This window comes from Pristiophorus japonicus, chromosome 20, assembly GCF_044704955.1.
Source record: "Pristiophorus japonicus isolate sPriJap1 chromosome 20, sPriJap1.hap1, whole genome shotgun sequence".
Lineage (NCBI taxonomy): Eukaryota > Metazoa > Chordata > Chondrichthyes > Pristiophoridae > Pristiophorus > Pristiophorus japonicus.
The window spans coordinates 42,477,017-42,500,203 of record NC_091996.1 but is presented as its reverse complement, the minus strand read 5'-3'; the positions used below and the strand labels follow the sequence as shown (position 1 = coordinate 42,500,203).

Below are 23,187 nucleotides of genomic sequence, written 5' to 3'. Positions count from 1 at the left end.
TGCATGTCGTCACACACGAGCGGCACTTTAACGGAGTGGAAACCTTTTCTGTTCCTGTACATCTCGGAATCCTCCAAAGGTGCTCGCAAAGCGATGTGGGTACAATCAATGCAGCCCTGTACCTTGGGGAAGCCAGCAATCCTGGAGAAGCCTACAGCCCTTTCACGCATTGCCTGGGCGGTCATGGGGAACTTTATGTAGTCATTCCTCTGGGTATATAGTGCAGCAGTCACCTGCCGAATGCAGATATGTATTGCATGTTGAGAAATGGTGCATACATCCCCAGTTGTGGCCTGGAATGATCCAGATGCATAAAATTAAAGTGCAGCTGTAACCTTTACTTCAATTGACAAAGCAGTCCTCTGATGCTTCGAGGGTGTGGGTCTACTTTCATTATCTCAGACCTCGGTTACAACTTCTTTGCGGAAACGCAGCCTTCCTCACTCAGGTGCAGGTATGAACGCCTGTCTCGATATACCCAATGTGGGTAAGGCCTCCTGCCCAGCACCCAAGGGCTCTGATATTCCTCATGTGATGACGTCGAATCAATTGTCTCCTACATAGCACCATCATGCAGAAGACTCGCACAAGATATGTCAATATTGCCCCCATAGTTAAATTGTAGCTTTGCAACAACCTCAAAACAGGACAAAGCACTCTCACCTCTTTCCTCTCTCTGTCTGTCCCCAAGGTGCACGCCTTAGTATGGGCCACACCCTGGTCTGCGCATGCGCAATAGGCTTGCTTAGAATGGGAAGCTAGGCATTCAATTAAGACATTTGGGGCAACAAAGTGTAATGCAATTCTTGAATTTTTTTTCAAAGTACCACCCCCACCACTGAACCTCTTCTCATCGGGTTCGAGGTTCAGCTGACAGAATCACTCCCTCGCTCGGACACAGGGGCTCGGCTTCCACCCCCACCGGGCTTCTTTTGAAGCTGCTGAGGTGGACAGTATTGAGGCTAAAAACAGAGCTTTTAAAAATTGATAATTTATAGCTTAAGGGTTCTCATCCCTGATATAAGAAATATAAGTGGCTGGCAGTTCAATTCAGCTTCCACCTCCCCCCCCGCCACCCTCTCCTGGGCTTCTTTTGAAGCTGAGCCCCGAGCCTGTATCCGGGCAAGGGAGTGATTCTGCCGACCAGCGCTCTGACCCGTTCGGTGGTGGGGTGGTACTTTGAAAAAAAAATCAAAAATTCAGGAATTGCATTAGACTTCCAATTTCCCCCTTTTGACTTTGAAAAAATTAAGATTTATGATGCATATTCTCTGCCTTGTTGACTCCCTCCAAAACTTCGGCTAAAAACAATGGCGTCTCTTTCTGTACCGATTTTGTAATGTGTGCTAATTTTTCCGAAGTGCCCAGAAGGTTTTTTGGGAGTGGTCACACACACTGTCCTAGCAAAAAATGCAAGTTGGCCAAACTTGCTTAAATCTGAAAAACTGGCACAGACATCAGGTTACGCCCCCATGACGCAAAAAAATAGTAACCTAAAAAAAAAAATCGGCCGAGTGAATTATGCTGTCACAGAAACTTTGGGAAAACTTGGAGATTTTTTAATTACTCCAAAAAAAAACATGCACGCCAAAAATGCGGCGCAGATAATTGGGGAAAATTGAGCCCTATATCTGTAATGTATGCACCTGTGAGTATGTTCACAGGTTTACAGCCATTGAGTGACTTAGCTAGTCACGTGATTTTTGCAAGACTCAATAAAACCCCAGCCAGTTGGGTTCAGAGGATCCACGATGAGGCAGGTGGTTGAGACTGGTAATGTGCAGTGTGATTGTTAAAACTTTGCTAATAAACCAACTAGTTCTTAATAGCAATGTGTTGCTATGAATTCTTAAAAGAACCTATGATGCAAATACATTACAATATCCAAAAATAATTTTAAGTTGAATGCATAAAATGATTTGACAATTAAAGACCAAGTCAACTGAAATCGAAAAAGCTTTACCACCTCCATCACCGTGAAGACCAAACAGCCAAATCTATATTTAAGTCTCATGTGCCATCTGGTGGGCAACTAATATATAGAATACATAAAGAAGCCCTAAGCGGCTTGTTAACTGCACGGTGTTGCATAAAAATAGGACACACTTTTTTTTGTTTCTTAATTTGGAAACAAACCAGGGAGCTCACTATAAAACCATTATTTTTCAAAGAGCTATTCTCCCATTACCTGAAAAAAAAAGTGTACTTTATGGTTATTAACTATAAACATACATCACATTGATCATTTGGCTTACAAGCTAACCTGATACTGGAAAAAGTCAGGTCAATTATTTAACATGTAACAAAATTATTTTACATATTATATCCAACTTTAAACATATTATTTGAGTTTTAGTCAAGAACCAAAATAAATGAAATATTTTTCATCTTGATATTTGTACTTATCCACTATATGAGACTCTCTACACTTACAGCAGTACAGAAGTATCCACATCCTGGGCAACACTGATGTTTAACCATCCGGGATCTGTGGTCCTCACACAATACCATTAGCTGTACCTTATTGGAGGGTCGCATCATCTCTTGTTTGATCACGCTGTTAATACAGCTACTTAACTGCAAGAAATATTAATTCAGGCAAGTTACAGCTGCTGATTTGCAGATTTGGCTCTAAATTGATCACCAATGAACTAGATTTTATCAGTACAAAATTTTCATCACAGCTGAACTCTCAAGTGAAGTCACTGTGTCACTTCAGTTTATTATGTGGGAGTGCTGCACTCTCGGAGGTGCTGTCTTTCGGAAGGGCCATTAAACCGTGGAACCATCTGCCCTCTCAGGTGGACAGATCCTATTTTGAAAAAAAAGCAGAGATCCTGGCAAATATTTATCCCTCAACCAACATCACAAACAGATTACCTGGTTGTTATCCAATTGCTGTTTGTGGGACCTTACTGTGCAGAAATTGGCTGCCGCATTTTCTACATTACAACAGTGACTAAATATCAAAAGTACTTTATTGGCTGTAAAACACTTTGGGTTGGCTTGGGGTCGTGAAAAGCGCTATATAAATCCAAGTTCTTTATTTCTCTCTTAACATAAGAACATAAGAAATAGGAGCATGAGTCGGCCATACGGCCCCTCGAGCCTGCTCCGCCATTTAATACGATCATGGCTGATCCGATCATGGACTCAGGTCCACTTCCCTGCCCGCTCCCCATTACCCCCGATTCCTTTATCGGTTAAGAAACTGTCTATCTCTGTCTTAAGTGTATTTAATGACCCAACTTCTACAGCTCTCTGAGGCAGCGGATTCCACAGATTTACAACCCTCAGAAGAAATTCCTCCTCATCTCAGTTTTAAATGGGCAGCGCCTTATTCTAAGATTATGCCCCCAAGTTCTAGTCTCCTCTATCAGTGGAAACATCCTCTCTGCATCTACCTTGTCAAGCCCCCTCATAATCTTGTATCTTTCAATAACATCTCTCATTCTTCTGAATTCCAATGAGTATAGTCCCAACCTACTCAACCTTTCCTCATAAGTCAACCCTCTCATCTCTGGAATCAACCTAGTGAACCTTCTCTGAACTGCCTCCAAAGTATATCCTTTCTTAAATATGGAAATCAAAACTATACGCAGTATTCCAGGTGTGGCCTCACCAATACCCTGTATAACTGTAGCAAGACTTCCCTGCTTTTATACTTCATCCTCTTTGCAATAAAGGCCAAAATTCCATTGGCCTTCCAGATCACTTGCTGTACCTGCATACTAACCTTTTGTGTTTCATGCACCAGGACACCCAGGTCCCACTGTGCTGCAGCACTTTGCAATTTTTAATACCTTGCTCTCAATGGGCTAGATTATATTATAAACCACCAAAGAGAAGCAAAGTGCATCAGCTGAACCTTTAGTTTTATGACAGATGTTAATGAATTGATCATTTAAACTAAAAGCAAAGTGGCTTAAGTAAATGTTGGTCACATAGAGGACGTGACTAGGGAATTAGTAATGGGGAACATGGAAATGGCAGAAATTCTTAAATATTTTGTATCAGTCTTTACGGTAGAGGACACTAACAATATTCCGACAGAGGATAGTCTAAGGGCTACGGAGGGGGGAGGAATTTAACACAATCACAATGGAGGTGGTACTCAGTAAGATAATGGAACTAAAGGCAGATAAATCCCCAGGACCTGATGGCTTGCATCCTAGGGTTTTAAGAGAAGTAGCGGCAGGGATTGTGGATGCATTGGTTGTAATTTACCAAAATTCCCTGGATTCTGGGGAGGTCCCAGCAGATTGGAAAACTGCAAATGTAACGCCCCTATTTAAAAAAGGTGGCAGATAAAAAGCAGGAAACTATAGACCAGTTAGCCTAACATCTGTGGTTGGGAAAATGTTGGAGTCCATTATTAAAGAAGCAGTAGCAGGACATTTGGAAAAGCATGATTCGATCAGCCAGAGTCAGCATGGATTTATTTATGAAGGGGAAAGTCAGGTTTGAAAAATTTGCTGGAGTTCTTTGAGGATGTTAACAGACAGGGTGGATAAAGGGGAACCAGTGGATGTGGTGTATTTGGACTTCCAGAAGGCATTTGACAAGGTGCCACATAAAAGGTTACTACACAAGATAAAAGTTCACGGGGTTGGGGGTAATATATTAGCATGGATAAAGGATTGGCTAATGAACAGAAAACAGAGAGTCGAGATAAATGGTTCATTCTCTGGTTGGCAACCAGTAACTAGTGGGATGCCGCAGGGATCAGTGCTGGGACCCCAACTATTTACAATCTATATAAACGACTTGGAAGAAGGAACTGAGTGTAACATAGCCAAGTCTGCTGACGATGGGAGGAAAAGCAATGTGTGAGGAGGACACAAAAAATCTGCAAAAAGGACATACACAGGCTAAGTGAGTGGGCAACAATTTGGCAGATGGAGTATAATGTTGGAAAATATGAGATCATGCACTTTGGCAGAAAAAAAAAATCAAAGAGCAAGTTATTATTTAAATGGAGAAAGATTGCAGAGTGCTGCAGTACAGCAGGACCTGGAGGTACTTGTGTATGAAACGTGTATGATCAAGACAGACTGGATCAACTGGGCTTGTATTCACTGCAGTTCAGAAGAATGAGAGGGGATCTCATAGAAACGTTTAAAATTCTGACGGGTTTAGACAGGTTAGATGCAGGAAGAATGTTCCCAATGTTGGGGAAGTCCAGAACCAGGGGTCACAGTCTAAGGATAAGGGGTAAGCCATTTAGGACCGAGATGAGGAGAAACTTCTTCACCCAGAGAGTGGTGAACCTGTGGAATTCTCTACCACAGAAAGTTGTTGAGGCCAATTCACAAAATATATTCAAAAAGGAGTTAGATGTAGTCCTTACTACTAGGGGGATCAAGGGGTATGGTGAGAAAGCAGGAATGGGGTACTGAAGTTGCATGCTCAGCCATGAACTCATTGAATGGCGGTGCAGGCTCAAAGGGCCGAATGGCCCACTCCTGCACCTATTTTCTATGTTTCTAAAAGGATAGTATGTAGGTACAGCAAGTGATCAGGAAGGCCAATAGTATCTTGGCCTTTATTGCAAAGGGGATGGAGTATAAAAGCAGGGAAGTCTTGCTCCAGCTATATGAGGTATTGGTGAGGCCACACCTAAAATACTAAGTGCAGTTTTGGTTTCCATATTTACGAAAGGATATATTGGCTTTGGAGGCAGTTCAGAGAAGGTTGATTCCGGGGATGAGGGGGTTGACTTATGAGGAAAGGTTGAGTAGGTTGGGCCTCTACTCATTGGAATTCAGAAGAATGTGTGTGTCCCTGATGACTCCATTCTCCCCCTCCCACATATAGGTTATGCCGGAGGCTCACTGTGTTCCTATACATTCAAGTTCAGGAAGACAAGTTTGCATTCATTTGTGGTTTAGTGATGAGACCGGTACGCTAGACTGGCGAGACACATTCGATGCGTGCTGGGGATTGGTGACCGGTGCTTAAGGACAAGCTAGTTCCAGAACTGCTGGATGGTGTCCAGGCAGTCTGGTGGCAGCGCAGTGCCCAGTGTTGGCAGTGGGAACCCAATTGGCTTGAGTTGCCTGCTCTTGGGGCTGTTGCCGCAGTTCCTAGCATCGGGCAGGTTCACAGATGCCTGTGACCTCCCTGTCCTTTCTTTGCGCCCTGGGTCGCTGCTGCTCCCAGAGAGGCTGTCATCTAGCAGTGCACAGGGAACTGCTGACTCACTAGCCTGGGCATTGTTTGGTTTGGATCCTGGCTGGTCCCGGTCCCCTTTGGGAGGACTGTAGCGAGTGACCCTTCCTGTCTGGGTATGGCCTTGGTGGCGATGGGGTCTGGGAGCTGCGCCTTTCAGCTCTTTCAGACTTGGGTCCCATAGCCTCACAAAGGCTTCTTGATTAATTACTGACTGGCTCTCCCATGTGGCCACTTCCTTGAAGACTGGAACGCCATCTATCTTGACTTCCATCCTCAACGGGGAACACTCGATGGTGCAGGTAAACATGCCATATACCTCATCGTGGGGCCAAGCTGCCCCTCTGCCTTTCGTTTCATAATCCGTGCTAGGTTCATGGCCATCTGCAGACTCTTCATTGACAGCGAGTCATATTTCTCTTACACATTCGCTGGAGGTAAACCTTTGTGCTGCAGCCCTTGCATACATAGTCTTTAAAGCAGCACTGGTGAACCCTGAGATCCCCTCCACAACGCCAGCATGGAGCTACTCGGTTAGCCCTCCTCGATGGACTTTGAGTTAAGGCACTCGGGGGTCTGTTCTCTCTCCCGAGAGGGTACGTGTTCTACAGTCCAGCCTCTAAAAGGCACCATTCGGTGCACAGTACCTGCCGGGTTTGAGTCCTGAGGGCGAGTCATCTGCCTAGAGCAGCAGGTCGAGGTCGTGAATGCCTGGCTCACCGAGATGGCCTTCTGCAGTGTGACTGTGGTATCCGCCGACAGTAGCTTATGAAGAAGGCTCTCATGGCCGATTCCAATGACAAAAATGTCCCGCAGCGATTCGTTGAGGTGGTTGCCGAAATCACACGGTGCCGCCAGCCTCCTGAGGTCTGCGGTATATTTTGCAATTTCCTGCCCTTCGGGCTGTCGGTGGGTGCAGAACCGGTGCATGGCTGTGAGGATGCTCTCCATGGGCTTGAATTACTCATGGATCAGTGTTACGAGCTCCTTGAACGTCTTGATCGTTGTCTTCGCTGGTGCCAACAAGTCCCTGACAAGGCCATAGACAGTGGGCTCACAACTGGTTAGCAGGATAGCTCTGCGCTTATCAGCCACTGTGGCCGGGTCGTCTCCTGCCAGGTCGTTTGCTGTGAAGAAATGGTCGAGCCTCTCCACAAAGGCTTTCCAATCATCACTATCGGTGAACTGCTACAACGTCCCAAGGGTAGCCATTTTCGCGTGAAAGCCCGTAATCTTGTCGCCAATTATTATGTCCTTGGATGCCCTAATAATGACTCCTCGAGGCAATATGTTGTACTCGAACTGTAGTGACCGTAGTCCTTTGTTTGTTAACTCCAGAGTGAGGATCACACCTGGTGGCCTGCCTTTTATACTAGGCCAGGCACACCTGTACAGGTAACCTACAAGTCTCCCACTGCTGCCCTCTGGTGGCACGCCTTGTGATTATCAGATGTTTCCACTGATGCGGGAGATAGAACTGGAGGGCATGATCTTAGAATAAGGGTCCGCCCATTCAAAACAGATGAGGAGAAATTTCTTCTATGGGGGACATCATGGACGAGGACGAGGAGGCGGCGGCGGCATCGTTGGTCCTTCGAACAAGGATGACTTGCTTCCACAAGAGTTCACAGATGTTTCACTGAAGGACCCGATGTTCCAGTCCTGAACTCCAATTGAGGGGGTGAAGATGCCTGCGCGTGGATTTTTTTAACGTGTGGTGACTGTTGCACATCAGCCACCACATGGGCTCGACAGACCTCGGCCTTTATCCAGTGGCAACGGTTGAACCAGGACAACTGGAGACCTGCTCTGCTGCACAGACCCAGTGCGCACACATATCGCAGAGTGGTCAGGCCCCTGCTGCCCTCTGCTCTTCTGGGCCCCGTACCCTCACTTGCTGCACTTTCGCCCACGAAAAAAAGTAAATAGTGCAACTAAAAGCATACAAATGTATTTAGGCATATTAAGTCATAATAGTCGCCATTTTTCTTTCATATTAGAGTGCAACTCCAGCATTTTGTACATTAATTATTTGTTGAGGTATCTGCTTCCGTATCTCTCTCTAACTGAAGTTTATTTCAAAAAGTGGGCTTCATAGAATCATAGAAATTTACATATGATCTTATTAAATGGCGGAGCAGGCACGAGGGACCGTATGTCCTACTCCTGCTCCTATTTCTTATGTTCTTATCGAGCAAGGTTTTGTGTGTGTGCTAGAAGTAACAAAATTGAAAACCTATTTATTTGCAAAGGAAGCATTCCCCAATGTTTTTCAATTGTGTTGCTTTTAAAATTGTATTGCACAATGTAGGTTCGGAGAGGATATTGGATTTGTAAAGCAGTTCTATACAAGTTAATTAAGATTTTTTCGGTGATGTCTTATATAAAAATTAAATATTCTCCACAAAAGTGAGAGTCTCTACATTGTAGGGGACAGTGTGTTTATTTTAAAGTTAGCATATCTCAATCAAACCATTTAAATGGACATGTTTTAGGACAAACTGAAGATAGATACATGGAGCTGATAAAAATGCTCCCGAGTGCCTTCAAACCTGTTGCGTATGTGGTGCACTTTTGCATTTACATGCACTACACATTGCAGGAAACCTTCTATTCCACAAACCACAGAAAAATCTCACTAAGAAAAGCCAGGGTTGAGTCCTCACAACAGGATACATGAATGTGAAAGATATGGCACTGTCTTGCACATATCCATAACCAATACATTAAGCTAAATCTCAAACATAATGCCACAAAATTTGACTAAACAATATTAAAAATACACAATATCCTTCAATTTACTAACTCTAAAAAAGTTAAAATGTATCTTCCTAAACCAGAAGGGTACGTTTAACATGTTTAATTTTTTAATTGTTACATTCTATAATTTTTAATGCAATTTCAACTTTAATAGATTTATCTGCTCATAAGGGTGATTATTTTTGGTAAATTTAAATTTTGGTTTTGATCATGTAATTCAGACATTATGAGTATCAAAACAATTCATTAAGCAACATAAACCTGCCCATACAATTGCTTTCTCAAACTTGTAGCAAGAGTTCCTTACCTCTTCATCTATATTCTCAGTGGCCATACACTTATTAGCCAGTTTACCAATCTCTCGGCTTTTTGGTGTTTCCATCCGACAGCTACAAAGAGGTAACTCCTGTAACTTGTCTAGTTCCATTGAGTCAGAGCTTTGGGAAATACCTGCACAGAATCACAATATTGGAACAGCTCATTTCAACCATTTTGCTTGTATTAAAATAATCAGAAACATGACTAGTCAAAAGCATTCACACAGGTCATGCAAAATGTAATTGGACCGAAATCTCCGGGCTATGTACATTTTCCAAATGTTTCCACCTAATGGCAAATTAATTTTTATATCCTGTCAGAAATAAATTCTGCTGCACAAATATTTTTACCAACGCCTTCACACCTAGAATGTAACGTTACCTGTAGATTGTGAAGAAAACAGACCACCTGCAGGCAGATCCAGTGAGTCAAGGGGCACCTCGGTGTACTCATTATTATCTGTCAGAGCTTGGTGCTCTATTTCAGCACCTGTAAATAATGAAATCTACATTCAGAATTTTATAGAAGCAATGTAATCATACAACAGCCTGGATTTGGAGGCTGGTTCTGAAAGATTGCAAGTTTTGTTGGAAATAGAAGCCCCTGAACATTTGATCAGCTGGAGTGTTTGTTTTCTCTGCTAAGTTCAGTTTCAACGGGTCACTGAATTCTTAACTTTTTATTGAAGACTGGAAATCAGGATTAATTGACTAACATTTGCTGGTTGGTTTCTTGAATTTCAGAGTTGAATATTCTATTGGTGGTATTATGTTGGAGGAGTGGAGCTGACAGCAGACGCACGGTTCTCCCATCATTGGCTGCACTCATAATTAAATGTCAATCCATCCAAGGCGTGGCGAGGTAGACAATTAGCACATTTAATGAGCAATAACCCTTCCTATTGATGAGAGACAGGTTCCTCAAGTGGAGCCTTCAGCTACATGTGGGTCCCATCGCTAGCCCCCTGCATATTGGGGAAGACTGCAATCCTGTGGATGTTGATGCACCTGCCTCTTTGCTGTGCTGGGAACATGTCGTATGTAATGAAATTGGATGCCCTGCAGAAGATAGCATGTCACCTTTCGAATGCAGGTCCTCGCACCTCCTTGGCTGTTATAGAGATCTGTAGTACCTGACTGGTACCAGTGCTGCAGACATTGAGGGCTGTCGTCACCTTCATTACCAATGACAAGGACCTGGGAGAGGCATCTCTTCAAAAGGTGGTTAATTGCATCCTTGCATCTGTGCACGCAGAGTTCCTCCGGCAATGCCTCAAATGACATCCGTTCTCTGTACACCCTCTGTGGGGGGCAGTTATGAGATCAGTTCAGTCTCTGGCCACGGTGCCTCAAGCGAAGTGCCTGCTCCTCCTCCTACACGGGACGCCCAGTGGATAAGGCCGTTACAATCGTTTCACCTTCCATACACATAGAAATAGGTAGTAACCCTGACAGTAATTGCTTTTACATACAAATAGCAATCTGGATGACAAAGCTGGCAAGAATAAACTGACAAAAAAATAAGAGATTTAAGAAATAAATACTCTTGCAACAATATCCAGACTGCTGGGGTGAGGCTGCACAGATTTAATGGTTGCTCTGTTGCTTCGCAGGCCGAGAGTCATGTGTTGGCCATAATTCACGTCAATACCATGTCAGCCATTCCATATTTCTCAGTCTAACTGGCTACGATACAAATAAAGGCGCGGAAATCCCGCAAATGTACGATGATCATTGACTACAAAGGAGGGATGGGCGGAGAGATCAGCCTTTTAGCAACTTTGATTGGCGGTGGAGCGACGCAAATAGGTCAGCAAACTATGGCGCAATGCATCTAATTTACTTCATTATTTCCTGGAACTTTTACGTATTAATGGTGCACGCCATTAATAGGTCATTACCATGGCATGAGTTTGCAGCAAATTTAGGCCCAATATTGTCCATCAACTAATTTGAGGTGTTATTTTGCTTGGTGAAGCTCCGTGGGACTTTGTTAAACTGAAGCAGGTTGCAGAACTGGCCCTATGTTCTCATCTAGTGAGCCCTCTGTAACAGTAGCAGAGCCTTGGTTCAGTGGTAGCACTCTAATCCAAGTCAGAATGTTGTGGATTCAAGCAACCTGCAGGATTTGAGCATATTATCTGGCCTGACACTTCAGAGCAGTATAGACTGACTACTGTATTGCTGGAGGTATCTTCTTTCATATGAGGCATTAAACCGAGAACCTGTCTGTCTCTTCAGGTGACTATCAAAGATCCATAACACTACTCAAAGAAGTAGAAGGGAGCCCTGACCAACATCTATCTCTCAAATACCACTATTACAAAAGACAGATTAACTGGTCACATATTAATTGCTATCTGTTGGAACTTGCTATCGGCAAATTGGCTGCAATGTTTGCCGACAAATCAACGAAGGCTGAACCTGAAAAAGTAATTAATTGGCTGTGAAGCGCTTTGGGACATTCAGAGGGCGTGATAAGCTGCTACATGCAAGTTATTTATTTATTTACCAGCTAGACAGATATTACCAAACAGGCTCTTTTTAAAACAAGTTCTGTTTGAGGGGAAAAAAAAGTCCAAAACAGAAATAGTAACAATTATGGCAATCATTACAGCACACAATGATTGTCAAAAGGGCAAAAGAGAAAATTAAAATGATGACGAGGGCAAAATAATGAAAAACCGAGCAATGAAGCTAAAAACATAAAACTTAAAATTAAGAGGAAGAGATTGAGAATTCGTAATACAAACTTGAAAAACGATGATTTTAAAGAGTGCAACATATTAAAAAAATAAACATTTAAATAATGCAATAAAGTTAATATGTTGAACAATATAGCTAAATTATAGTGAAGAAGAAATTAAAGAAAAAATTTAAAAAATTAAAAAATTGAATCAATCCATTACAATCAAAATTCCACATGTACAGAATATTAGAATAGAAGACAAAAGAAATAAAATGGTTAAAATCACCGTTTTTTTGAAGATTGCTAACACATAACTAACTGCAATTTTACAAATAGCACAGATATAGATTCCATGACTATCGAAAGCAGTTTGACTATTGCATGACAGTGAAAATGATGAATAATGTGCCACTGGTAGTGAATTTATTTAACCGCAAGTGCAAAACCAACAGGTGTTTGAACTGAGTATTTTTTCAAGAATATCAAATTGTACAGTATTGCTGCAACATGCTATTTTTTCCAGTATATTAATATTCAAATATATACAAGAAAAACATTGAAAATTAGATGCAATTCAAGTATTTTCTATGCAGAAGGCAACTGGTATCTATGGTTTCCATGGCAGATACAGCGTGAGGGTTTGCTCTCGTATCGATGATTATTACTCAATTGTCAATTGGCATCTATCCAGTACAAGCATTAAACTGTGGTTCGCTAAAAACTAGCCTTACACTTTGATGGCAATTTTCCAACTATATTATTTCATTCTGTGAGCATTAAAGCTCGAAATTTTAGTAACAATGGGCTCAAAATTGCCCAGGAGTTGCTCCGTTTTTTTTGGAGCAACTTGATTTTTCTGGAGTATCTTAAAAATCCCCATTTTGCACATTCAATTTGCGCCAGTGCAAGTGAGTTAGTTAGTATTTTTTTTTAAAAGTTTAGTCTAGTTTTTTTTCCCCCAAATGGGGCGTTACCAGCCACCTACACCTGTTTTGGCCATTTAGGCCACTTTGGACAGCTAATAGTTACTACAAACTAACTTAGGCCAGCGTATGTGGCCACTTGCGACCGCACAGAAAACACTTGGAGAGTTAAGAAATCAGCGCAGGTAGGTACATCGGAGGCCAGCAGAACTTAATGACTTGACAAAAGAATGTGAATAGCATCAGTTATACAGGACATCATATGACAAACTTCGCAAAGTTTGTCAAATACAACAGAAGCATTCATGGAAGCTTAAACTACAAAAATAGTAAAGAGACAAAACATATTTACAAGATTTTTTCAAAATATCAAAATAAAAAAAATAGAAGTACCTCCGCCTCGTAATTCTTATGTTATGTTCTCCCAGCCGCCTAAGCTCACCCACCATCATAGAAATATTTTATACCATATAGCCAGGAAATTTATTGTTTTATGCTTTTAAAATTTTGAAAATTCAAGCAAAATTATTCCACCAAGAATTGATTATGATGTATTTGAAAGTATTTTCTATTAACTTGGTTAGGAAAGTATTTTCATCAACAGGGTTAAGGTAAGTCTTGAGTAAGCTCGTTAAAATTACTGGCTACACAGTTACCACCCCCCACCCCACATCAAAACTCTCTTTCTCCCACTCCCCCCCGCCGAAACAAAACTGCCCCCACCCACTCCTGGATCAAAACTCTTCCCCACCCACCCACCCCCACCGAAAAATGCAATTGAGTGTGTGGAAAATTAAACTGGCAACCTAATGATGTTTATAATCATTTTTCTACAAAAATACCTGGATATAACTTTTGAGAAGGATTTCAAAACAGACAATTCCAGCTGAACCTTTGCATGGCAATGTCTTCAAATCTTCAAGTTGTGTGTAGAATATTGACAAAGTGGCAATAATGCAGGCAGCCAACAAAAGAACCAAGTGCTTTGGAAGAAGGCAGACTTCTCCATCAGTCTCATTACTGTGCGGCATGCCACTCGGCCCGGGAAAGGGGCGGGATGCATCGGGTCCCATGCTGCAGCATGCACACACAGGCTGCGGGCAGGAGCTACTGTGCATGTGCGCACACTCCAATGCACATGTGCAGAGCTGCCGGCACAGGACACGAGCTCCGCCCCCCAATCGACTGGCCACACCGCACTAAGTCCCAGGAGAGGCAACACCATGGCCAGAATCGGGGGAGATTTTTTAGGCGCTGTTTTCAGCCCACAAAGTCGGCGCATCTCAGTGAGTGCGCTGAAAAAAGGTGTGGGCTAAATCCGAGCCCAATAAAACTTTTCTTTTGTAATGTAATCAAATACAGTACAAAACTGAAACAAACAAGCAAAAATTCTGATGTGAACTTTTTGATGTCAGCCAAGAGTAAATAAAAGCCAACTTTCAAAAAACATTGAAGAAGAAGCTAATTCACAAAAAGCCCTGGGTTATAAAATATTATGCTGCAATATTGTATACCATTTTTGGCTCAATATGCTTTATAGTTTTATTTACATTCCTGCTGCACCTCACTGAGTATAGACCAGAGAAATGCTGCCACACCTCACTGCAAATTACGCACAGTTGGCTGGATGTTTGAATATAGTTCAGATCTCCAATTAGCTATTTTCTAATGCTGGGAGAGAGTAGCCAGCAATGTCATTTGTCGCAAGTGAGTAGTCAGCAGCGTGATTTCTCGCAAGGCATTAAAGACTCAAAAGTTTATATTGCTTAGTTGAGCACTTTATAAAATTGGCTTTGCACCACACTGGAGTTGTGCGACACCCAAAGTCCCAAGCATTGAGAGAGTATTTACGAGACTTGGTCTTCGATCTCTTGCATTAGTGTGCTTGGAAGACAGATTGCTGACCTGATTCAAGTGAAACTGCTACTTTGATATCAGTACAAACCTAAAACCAATGTGTCAATGCAAAAGTGGTGCTAGAATAAAAATTTAAAAGGAAGTATGTAAAACTAACGGTCCCACACCAGTAACCACTTGCAAAATGATGAGAGAAATTTATGTAAAATATATAAATTTAATGCATTGAACAAATGCAGGTAAGACAGCACTGGATTATCGACAGGGTACTGTGTTTTGTCATTGCACCTCACAGGGTTACTGTTTACTTTCAATGGGGAATTATGTAAGAATTCACCATTCCCAATAGTACAAGATTTAACAATACTTTAAGGACTGATATTTGAAATAACAAAAATGTATAGGGAGGGGCAATCTTCATTTTAATCCTACATCATCCTACAACACAACACCAAGTAAAATAAAGTGGCAACTTCCTTGGCCCCAAAAATAGCACGCAACAGCTCCTGCCCTAATGTTGTTATCCATGCAATGCCATTTATTTGTGTTACCTGTATTATTAAGCGTTTTTGGTCGGTTTTTCCGTCTTCGTTTCCTGGTTGGTTTAACCCATGGGCTGTCATTCTTCCCTCTTTTCTTCCACTTCCTTTTCAAACTAGACTCCGAACTCTGGATGGTCAAGAAACAGGTTTATAAAAATTATTTTCTGCAGTAAATTAGAAAGTTCTATACCCAGCTTCCAACGAGCAGACTTTTCAATTTCAATAATCGGCTGAAATAATTTCAAACGTAACAAAAGTAGAATCATATTGAAAACAATCACACTTATGCTTTTTGTTACTTTTTAAAAAATGTCAATAGTGCATTACAAGAGAGAAACTACAACTTTGTACAGTGAAGTTAGTAAATGTGCGACTGAGTTCCCAATAAAAGCTTTCACCACAAAGACCAAAGGCGGCCCAGGTAATGTAGGAGATACACACTAAGTTATTAGGGATACAACTATATATACTAACAACTTAATTCAACTACATTTGTAACAGAAACATTCTTGTGAATGAGCACATTCTTTGAACAATATAAAACTACTGTTACAAATTTTATGTCTGAACTCAACGTTCTTTCAGTGTCACCAGTCTCTCACATAAATAGACATCGCATTCCTTGTGAACAGGGATTTTTACCTTTGCTGCCCAACATCTAGTCATACAATAGCATGACCTGGGAAGCACAACAATGAAAGCCCTTGTTAAATGAATTGCAATCCAGAACAGGCCACCAAATGTGCTTCTCCAATCTTATAAAAGGCAGCCTGATGGAACATTTTAGTTAAACAAGACCAATTACAAATTAACAGGCTGATATACTGCACAAACAATAAGTGAACAAATAGATTATATTAAATCCCCTTTTACTTCAACTTCACAACATTCCTCATAACCAAGTACGCCACGCTTTTCATTATACGAATGGATGCATTGAGCAGGCTAAATGCATCTGCTGACGAGTAATGTCTCTGAAACTGGTCGGCCCTAAACCTAAAAGACAGCCCACTCGCTATCTAAGCCCGACATCTTTGCCAAATCAAACAAAACTGTCTCAGGCCACACACTTCTTTATCCCCATTTCTTAAGGGAATAGAAATCTAACAGCTTGACCTTTGACGCCCCACTCTCATCTTCAGGAATTGACCAGTTGAGCTGCCAATCAAATCCACCACCGCTCTCCAAGGTGTAGGCTTTCTGGCTGCCACTCTCTATTGATTCCAACGAATGGGGCCATTCCAACACAAAATGTACAAATGTTTACTGAAATACTTAAACAAACTTCAACAGTCTGAAGTTAAAATGGTACGCTCAGGGGAGTAGAGATGGGCAATAAGTGCAGCATTGCCATGGTCACCCACATCCAAATAAAAATAATTGCAGTAAACACTACTTCTTCAAATGCTTTGTCTTGGTGTAATGTACACTCCGAGTGCATGGTTATTCAATGGATTTAACACCTTACGATCTAAATTTAATTTCATAGTAATATTTTAATGCAAATTACATACCCTCAAGGTGGCCAAATACTCAAAAATCACACAACGTGGCTGCCATTAAAAGAAAATTCTTAAAAAGCAGATTGAGAAATTTACTACACTCTATTTAAAAATATACATATATCGACCAACCACATGGATTGACCACCTTATAAAAGGAGGCAATTTTAACATACTATTCTCTCCAAGGATGCCATGGTGAATTTCTTTAATCCTGGTTATAAAGAGTTGCGTTCATCAGCAATGTTCGGCCTCTATGCAATAGTATGCAACTCTTACAGCAACAAATACTAACTGATACAATTGAGTGAAGTCCAATAAGGTCAAACCAAGTCCCCAACACTCTGTATGACTCCATACCACGTGGTGTTTTTATCCACCGAGTCATACAACAACTTGTATTTATATAGTGCCTTTAAACATCCCCAAGGCGTTTCACAGGAGTATTATGAGATACAAAATTTGACACCAAGCCACATAAGGAGAAATTAGGGCAGGTGACCAAAAGCTTGGTCAAAGACGTAGGTTTTAAGGAGCGTCTTGAAGGAGGAAAGAGGCAGAGAGGTTTAGGCAGGGAATTCCAGAGCTTAGGGCCGAGGCAACAGAAGGCACGGCCACCAATCGTTGAGCGATTATAATCAGGGACGCTCGAGAGGGTAGAATTAGAGAAGCGCAGATATCGCGGAGGGGCGAGGCCATGGAGAGATTTGAAAATGAGGATGAGAATTCTGAATAGAGACGTTGCTTAACCAGAAGCCAATGTAGGTCAGTGAGCACAGAGGTGATAGGTGACCTGACTTTTGGATCCTTCTAGTTTACGTAGGGTAGAATATGGGAGGCCAGCCAGGAGTGTGTTAGAATGGTCAAGTCCAGAGGTAACAAAAGGCAAGGATGAGGGCTTCAGGAGCGGAGGCAAGGGCAGAGGACGGGCGATGTTACGGAGGTGGAAATAGGCGGTCTTAGTTATGCTGCGGATGTGTGGTCGAAAGCTCATTCAGGGTCAAATATGACACCAAGGTTGCAAACAGTCTGGTTCAGCCTCAGACAGGAGGTGGGGAGAGTCATTGGCTAGGGAACGGAGTTTGTGGCAGGATCGAAAACAATGGCTTTTGTCTTCCCAATATTCAATTGGAGAAAATTTCTGCTCATCCAGAACTGGATGTCGATCAAGCAGTCTGACAATTTAGAGACTGAGGAGGGATCGCGAGAAGTGGTAGTGAGGTCGAGCTGGGTGTCATCAGGGTACATGTGGAAACTGATGCTGTGTTTTCAGATGATGTCACCAAGGGGCAACATGTAGATGAGAAATAGGAGGGGGCCATGGATAGATCCTTGGGGAACACCAGAAGTAACAATGCGGAGGCAGGAAGAGAAGCCGTTGCAGGTGATTCTCTGGCTGCGATTAGATAGATAAGAATGGATCCAGGCAAGTGCAGTCCCACCCAGCTGGATGACAGTGGAGAGGCGTTGGAGAAGGACAGAGTGGTCAACCATGTCAAAGGCTGCAGACAAGTCAAGAAGGACAAGGAGAGATTGTTTGCCTTTGTCAGTCACAAAAGATGTCATTTGTGACTTTGGTGAGAGCCGTTTCAGTACTGTGGTTGGCAAGGAAACCGAATTGGAGGGATTCAAGCATAAAATTGCAGGAAAAATGGGCACGGATTTGGGAGGCGACAACACGTTCAAGGACTTGAGAGGAAAGGGAGGTTGAAGATGGGGCGGTAAGTTTACAAGGCTGGAGAGGTCGAGGGTTGTTTTTTTTGAGGAGAGGGGTAATGACGACAGATTTGAGGGAGAGGGGGACAGTACCTGAGGAAAGAATACTGTTAACAATGTCAGCTAACATGGGAGCCAGAAAAGTAAGTTGGGTAGTCAGCAATTTGGTGGGAACAGGGTCAAGGGAGCCGGAAGTGGCTCATGGACAGGATGAACTCGGAAAGGTCATGAGGGGAGATCAGAGAGAAACTGGAAAAATATCTGAGGTTAAGGCTAGAGCAGGGGGATCCTTAGATGAAGTTAGGCCCGGTGGGCTAGGGGAAGGAAGGGAAGAGGCAGAGGCGGCCGAACGGATGGTCTCAATCTTAGAGACAAAGTAGTCCATGAAATACAAGCATCTTGTTGGTTTATTTATATAACGGTGTTGGATTGGGAGCTCTTTTGAGGTTGAAATACATATTTAAATTTTGTTCATCCGAGGTCTTCTGCTGAAAATGATCTCAACTTGTCTTGTTCAAACTGAATAGTCCATCTGAAGCCAAAAGAGGGATATAGACAGGCCAGAGAACGATTGCATGGATAATCCGGAATAAAGCGCCAAATAAGGTTAATATTTAGGGAATGTGTAACTACTGTAAGTCTACAAATGCGTCATTGCTTCTGTTCACTTATCCATTAACTATTTAATAAATCTGCTTGGCAGTTCACTGCCTAAGCCATTGTCTACTAAAGTGTTTACTCCACTGCTATCTAATGTAGAGAAAAATCACATGAGCGGACAGAATATGAACCAGGAAGTCAAAATACAACAAGGGTTTTTTTCTTTAGAGCTCTGGGCTTGCAGCAAAAAAACCAAGATGATGGACAGATAAAGGCACACTCCAGGTTATGGGAAGTAAAAGCTCACTTATGAAAGTGGTCTGAGACAGTGAATCAGAGAGAAACACCTCCAGAAAAAATGACTCACCACATCAGATTCAAAGTCATCATCTTCATCATCCAGGTCATCAGAGTCTTGATCCTCTTCAGGATCATATTCTTCCTGCTGCAAGTTAGCCTGTGTGGGGAAAAATTAAAACTATACTGAACTGTAACATTTGATAATCTACCAGTGGATTTTAAATGTCATATAGCACAATAAAAAAAGCATGTGCTTAAAAAATGTCCTGGATTAGTCACCGAATAAAGAAATACAGCCAGAATATGCCATAATTAAATAAGTAGGCAATCAAATGCCACTGAAATCATTTATATATCTAAATTTAATTTGGTACATTTTAGCACAATGTAGAACATTCAAGTTTAATGCAAATCTGCAGAAGCATTTTGAGATATCAACAGTAGACAACAGGAAACCATCTCTTACTAAATATTGTTGCATTTACAAACGATTGTGTTTTTTTTTAAATAGTATTTTCGACTTGAGAGGAGCAAGAGATGACTTGCTCACGGATCTTGAGCAGACCAGACCCAATGACGGGCATCTTTATTTGACTATATTTCTCACCTGTTTTTCTACCTCTACAACTGAGATCAGGAATTCACCCCGTGGCCAAAAAAAAGTTTGTGATGGACTCTTTACACTACACCTGAGATTTTAGCTATAATCATACATGTCACTTTAGAATGTGCACAGTTGGTTGGAAATTTAAGGACCAGAGACCTGAGAGAAAATAGTTTGCAAAAGTGGCTGAACCATAGCAGCTGAACCATAGCAGCAGGAACCTGGAGAACTGGAAAGTAATTTGAAGAAAATACTACAAAAACTGGAAGCTACCCCATTTTGCCAATAAACTAATAGGTAAAAGGATAGGTCTGAGGATTATTTGGAAGAGTCCATCTCAAAACATCAAAGACCATATAAGCCAGCACCAGCTTTGCTGATCTACTCTGCACTGTCTCTCGAGATGGGAACTGTACGCAGTACTTCAGGTGTTGCCTGAACAAGTGTATAACTACAGATATTTTTCTATTCTGGTTATTGATTCCATTAGTTATTCAATTATGAACATCAAGCCCAAGAGGTCAGAAACTGCTCTTGAATATGAAAACTACATTTACCTGCATCATATATGCAGTAACAATTCTTATTCTCAACATTTCAGGTTGCATAAGATAAACAAAGGGCTCTAATTTCCCCAACCCCTTTTCCTGGTGCCCTGACCCAAGGTGCGCCACTTTTGTTCACCTCCAAGTGCGTCGAAAATCTTCCTCCCGATTCTGGCCAGCTTCTCCTCGGTCGTAGCGTGGCCCAGTGGATTGGGGGTGGAGCCAGGTCTCGCGCTGAAAACAGTGCCGGGACCTCTGCACATGTGCGCTAGAGTCTGCGCGCATGTGCAGTAGCTCTTGGCAGACCGAATCTGTGAGTGCGCGCGCTGCAGGCTGTGTGGGAGGGGCCCGAAGCACGCTGTCCGTAGCCTTGGCCGAATGGGCTCCCTCATCGGCGGCCCACTGCGTTCCCTAAGGTAGAACTTCTATTTTTTTTGTTATTTACTGATTGATTGCTTGCTTATTACTTCGGTCTTGGTGCTTTAGATGCAGGGTTCCTTCTATTTTTTATTTGTTAATTAATTGCTTATTACTTTTTATGCTTTGTTTAGTGCTTGGTGCAAATGTACTGCTTTGGTTAGTGCTTGGTGCTTTAAATGTACTTATGCTTCTTTAATGTTGTTGTGAAGGTGTTTAGTGCTTTGCACGGTTCCCCCCCACACCTCCCCCCCCGCCCCATCTCTGGCTGCCAGTGCTGATTTCTTATGTCACCGCAAGGTTTTTTCTGAATGTACAAGAGTGTCCACTTGCGCTGGTATAAGTTAGTTTAGAGTAACTTTTAACTGGCTAAACTTGCTTAAATGGCCAAAACAAAGTAAGTGGCTGGTAACACCCCCTTTTGAAAAAAAAACAAAAGTTAAAAAAAAATAGAAACATAGAAAATAGGTGCAGGAGTAGGCCATTCGGGCTTCGAACCTGCACCACCATTCAATATGATCATGGCTGATCATGCACTTCAGTACCCCATTCCTGCTTTCTCTCCATACCCCTAGATCCCTTTAGCCGTAAGGGCCACAGCTATCTCCCTTTTGAATATATCTAATGAACTGGCCTCAACAACTTTCTGTGGTAGAGAATTCCACCTGCTCACAACTGTCTGAGTGAAGAGGTTTCTCCTCATCTAGGTCCGAAATGGCTTACCCCTTATCCTTAGACTGTGACCCCAGGCTCTGGACTTCCCCAACATTGGGAACATTCTTCCTGCATCTCACCTGTCCAATCCCGTAAGAATTTTATATGTTTCTATGAAATCCCCTCTCATTCTTCTAAATTCCACTGAATATAAGCCTAGTCGATCCAGTCTTTCTTCACATGTCATCCGGGGAATCAGTCTGGTGAACCTTCGCTGCACTCCCTGAATAGCAAGAATGTCCTTCCTCAAGTTAGGAGATCAAAACTGTACACAATATTCAAAGTGTGGCCTCACCAAGGCCCTGTACAACAGTGATGGGAACCTATGCAGGGAGTCAGAAGCAAAAGAAAGAAAGAAGAAAAGTAAAAGTGGAGGGCAGAGAAACCCAAGGCAAAAATCAAAAAAGGCCACATTGCAGCAAAATTCTAAAAGGGCAAAGTGTGTTAAAAAGACAAGCCTGAAGGCTCTGTGCCTCAATGCGAGGAGTATTCGTAATAAGGTGGACAAATTAACTGCACAGGCAGCAATTAATGAATATGATATAATTGGCATCACAGAGACACGGCTCCAGGGTGACCAAGGCTGGGAACTCATCATCCAGGGATATTCAACATTCAGGAGGGATAGACAGAAAGGAAAAGGAGGTGGGGTAGCTTTGCTGGTTAAAAAGAGGAAATTAACGCAATAGTAAGGAAGGACATTAGCTTGGATGATGTGGAATCTGTATGGATGGAGCTGCGGAATACCAAAGGGCAGAAAACGCTAGTGGGAGTTGTGTACAGACCAAACAGTAGTAGTGAGGTTGGGCATAGCATCAAACAAGAAATTAGGGACGCATGCAATAAAGGTACAGCAGTTATCATGGGTGACTTTAATCTACATATAATTGGGCTAACCAAACTGGCAGCAATACGGTGGTGGAGGATTTCCTGGAGTGTATTAGGGATGGTTTTCTGAACCAATATGTCAAGGAACCAACTAGAGGGCTGGCCATCCTAGACTGGGTGATGTGTAATGAGAAAGGACTAATTAAGCTCTTGTTGTGTGAGGCCCCTTGGGGAAGAGTGACCATAATATGGTAAAATTCTTTATTAAGATGGAGAGTGACTCAGTTAGTTCAGAAACTAGGGTACTGAACTTAAGGAAAGGTAACTTCGAAGGTATGAAACATGAATTGGCTAGAATAGACTGACAAATGATACTTAAAGGGTTGACGGTGGAGAGGCAAGAGCAAACATTTAAAGATCACATGGATGAACTTCAACAATTGCACATCCCTGTCTGGAGTAAAAATAAAACGGGGAAGGTGGCTCAACCGTGGCTAACAAGGGAAATTAAGGATAGTGTTAAATCGAAGGAAGAGGCATATAAATTGGCCAGAAAATGCAGCAAACCTGAGGACTGGGAGAAATTTAGAATTCAGCAGAGGAGGACAAAGGGTTTAATTAGGAGGGGGGAAATAGTGTGTGAAAGGAAGCTTGCCGGGAAACTGACTGCAAAAGATTCTATAGATATGTAAAGAGAAAAAG

The 23,187-nt window shown here is 42.2% G+C and overlaps 1 protein-coding gene across 8 annotated transcripts in view; it reads right to left on the bottom strand.

The window, feature by feature from the left end:
- Positions 1–23,187, bottom strand: part of LOC139232504 (histone-lysine N-methyltransferase EHMT1-like) — a 159,542-nt gene that overhangs the window by 56,090 nt on the left and 80,265 nt on the right. For all 8 annotated transcript variants that reach the window (XM_070862817.1, XM_070862819.1, XM_070862814.1 and 5 more), the window contains 5 exons: positions 19,445–19,534; positions 15,269–15,386; positions 9,631–9,738; positions 9,239–9,381; positions 2,434–2,577 (listed from right to left, as the gene is read on the bottom strand). In XM_070862817.1, the coding sequence (XP_070718918.1) occupies positions 2,434–2,577; positions 9,239–9,381; positions 9,631–9,738; positions 15,269–15,386; positions 19,445–19,534 (603 nt within the window). The remainder of the gene's footprint in view (positions 1–2,433; positions 2,578–9,238; positions 9,382–9,630; positions 9,739–15,268; positions 15,387–19,444; positions 19,535–23,187) is intronic.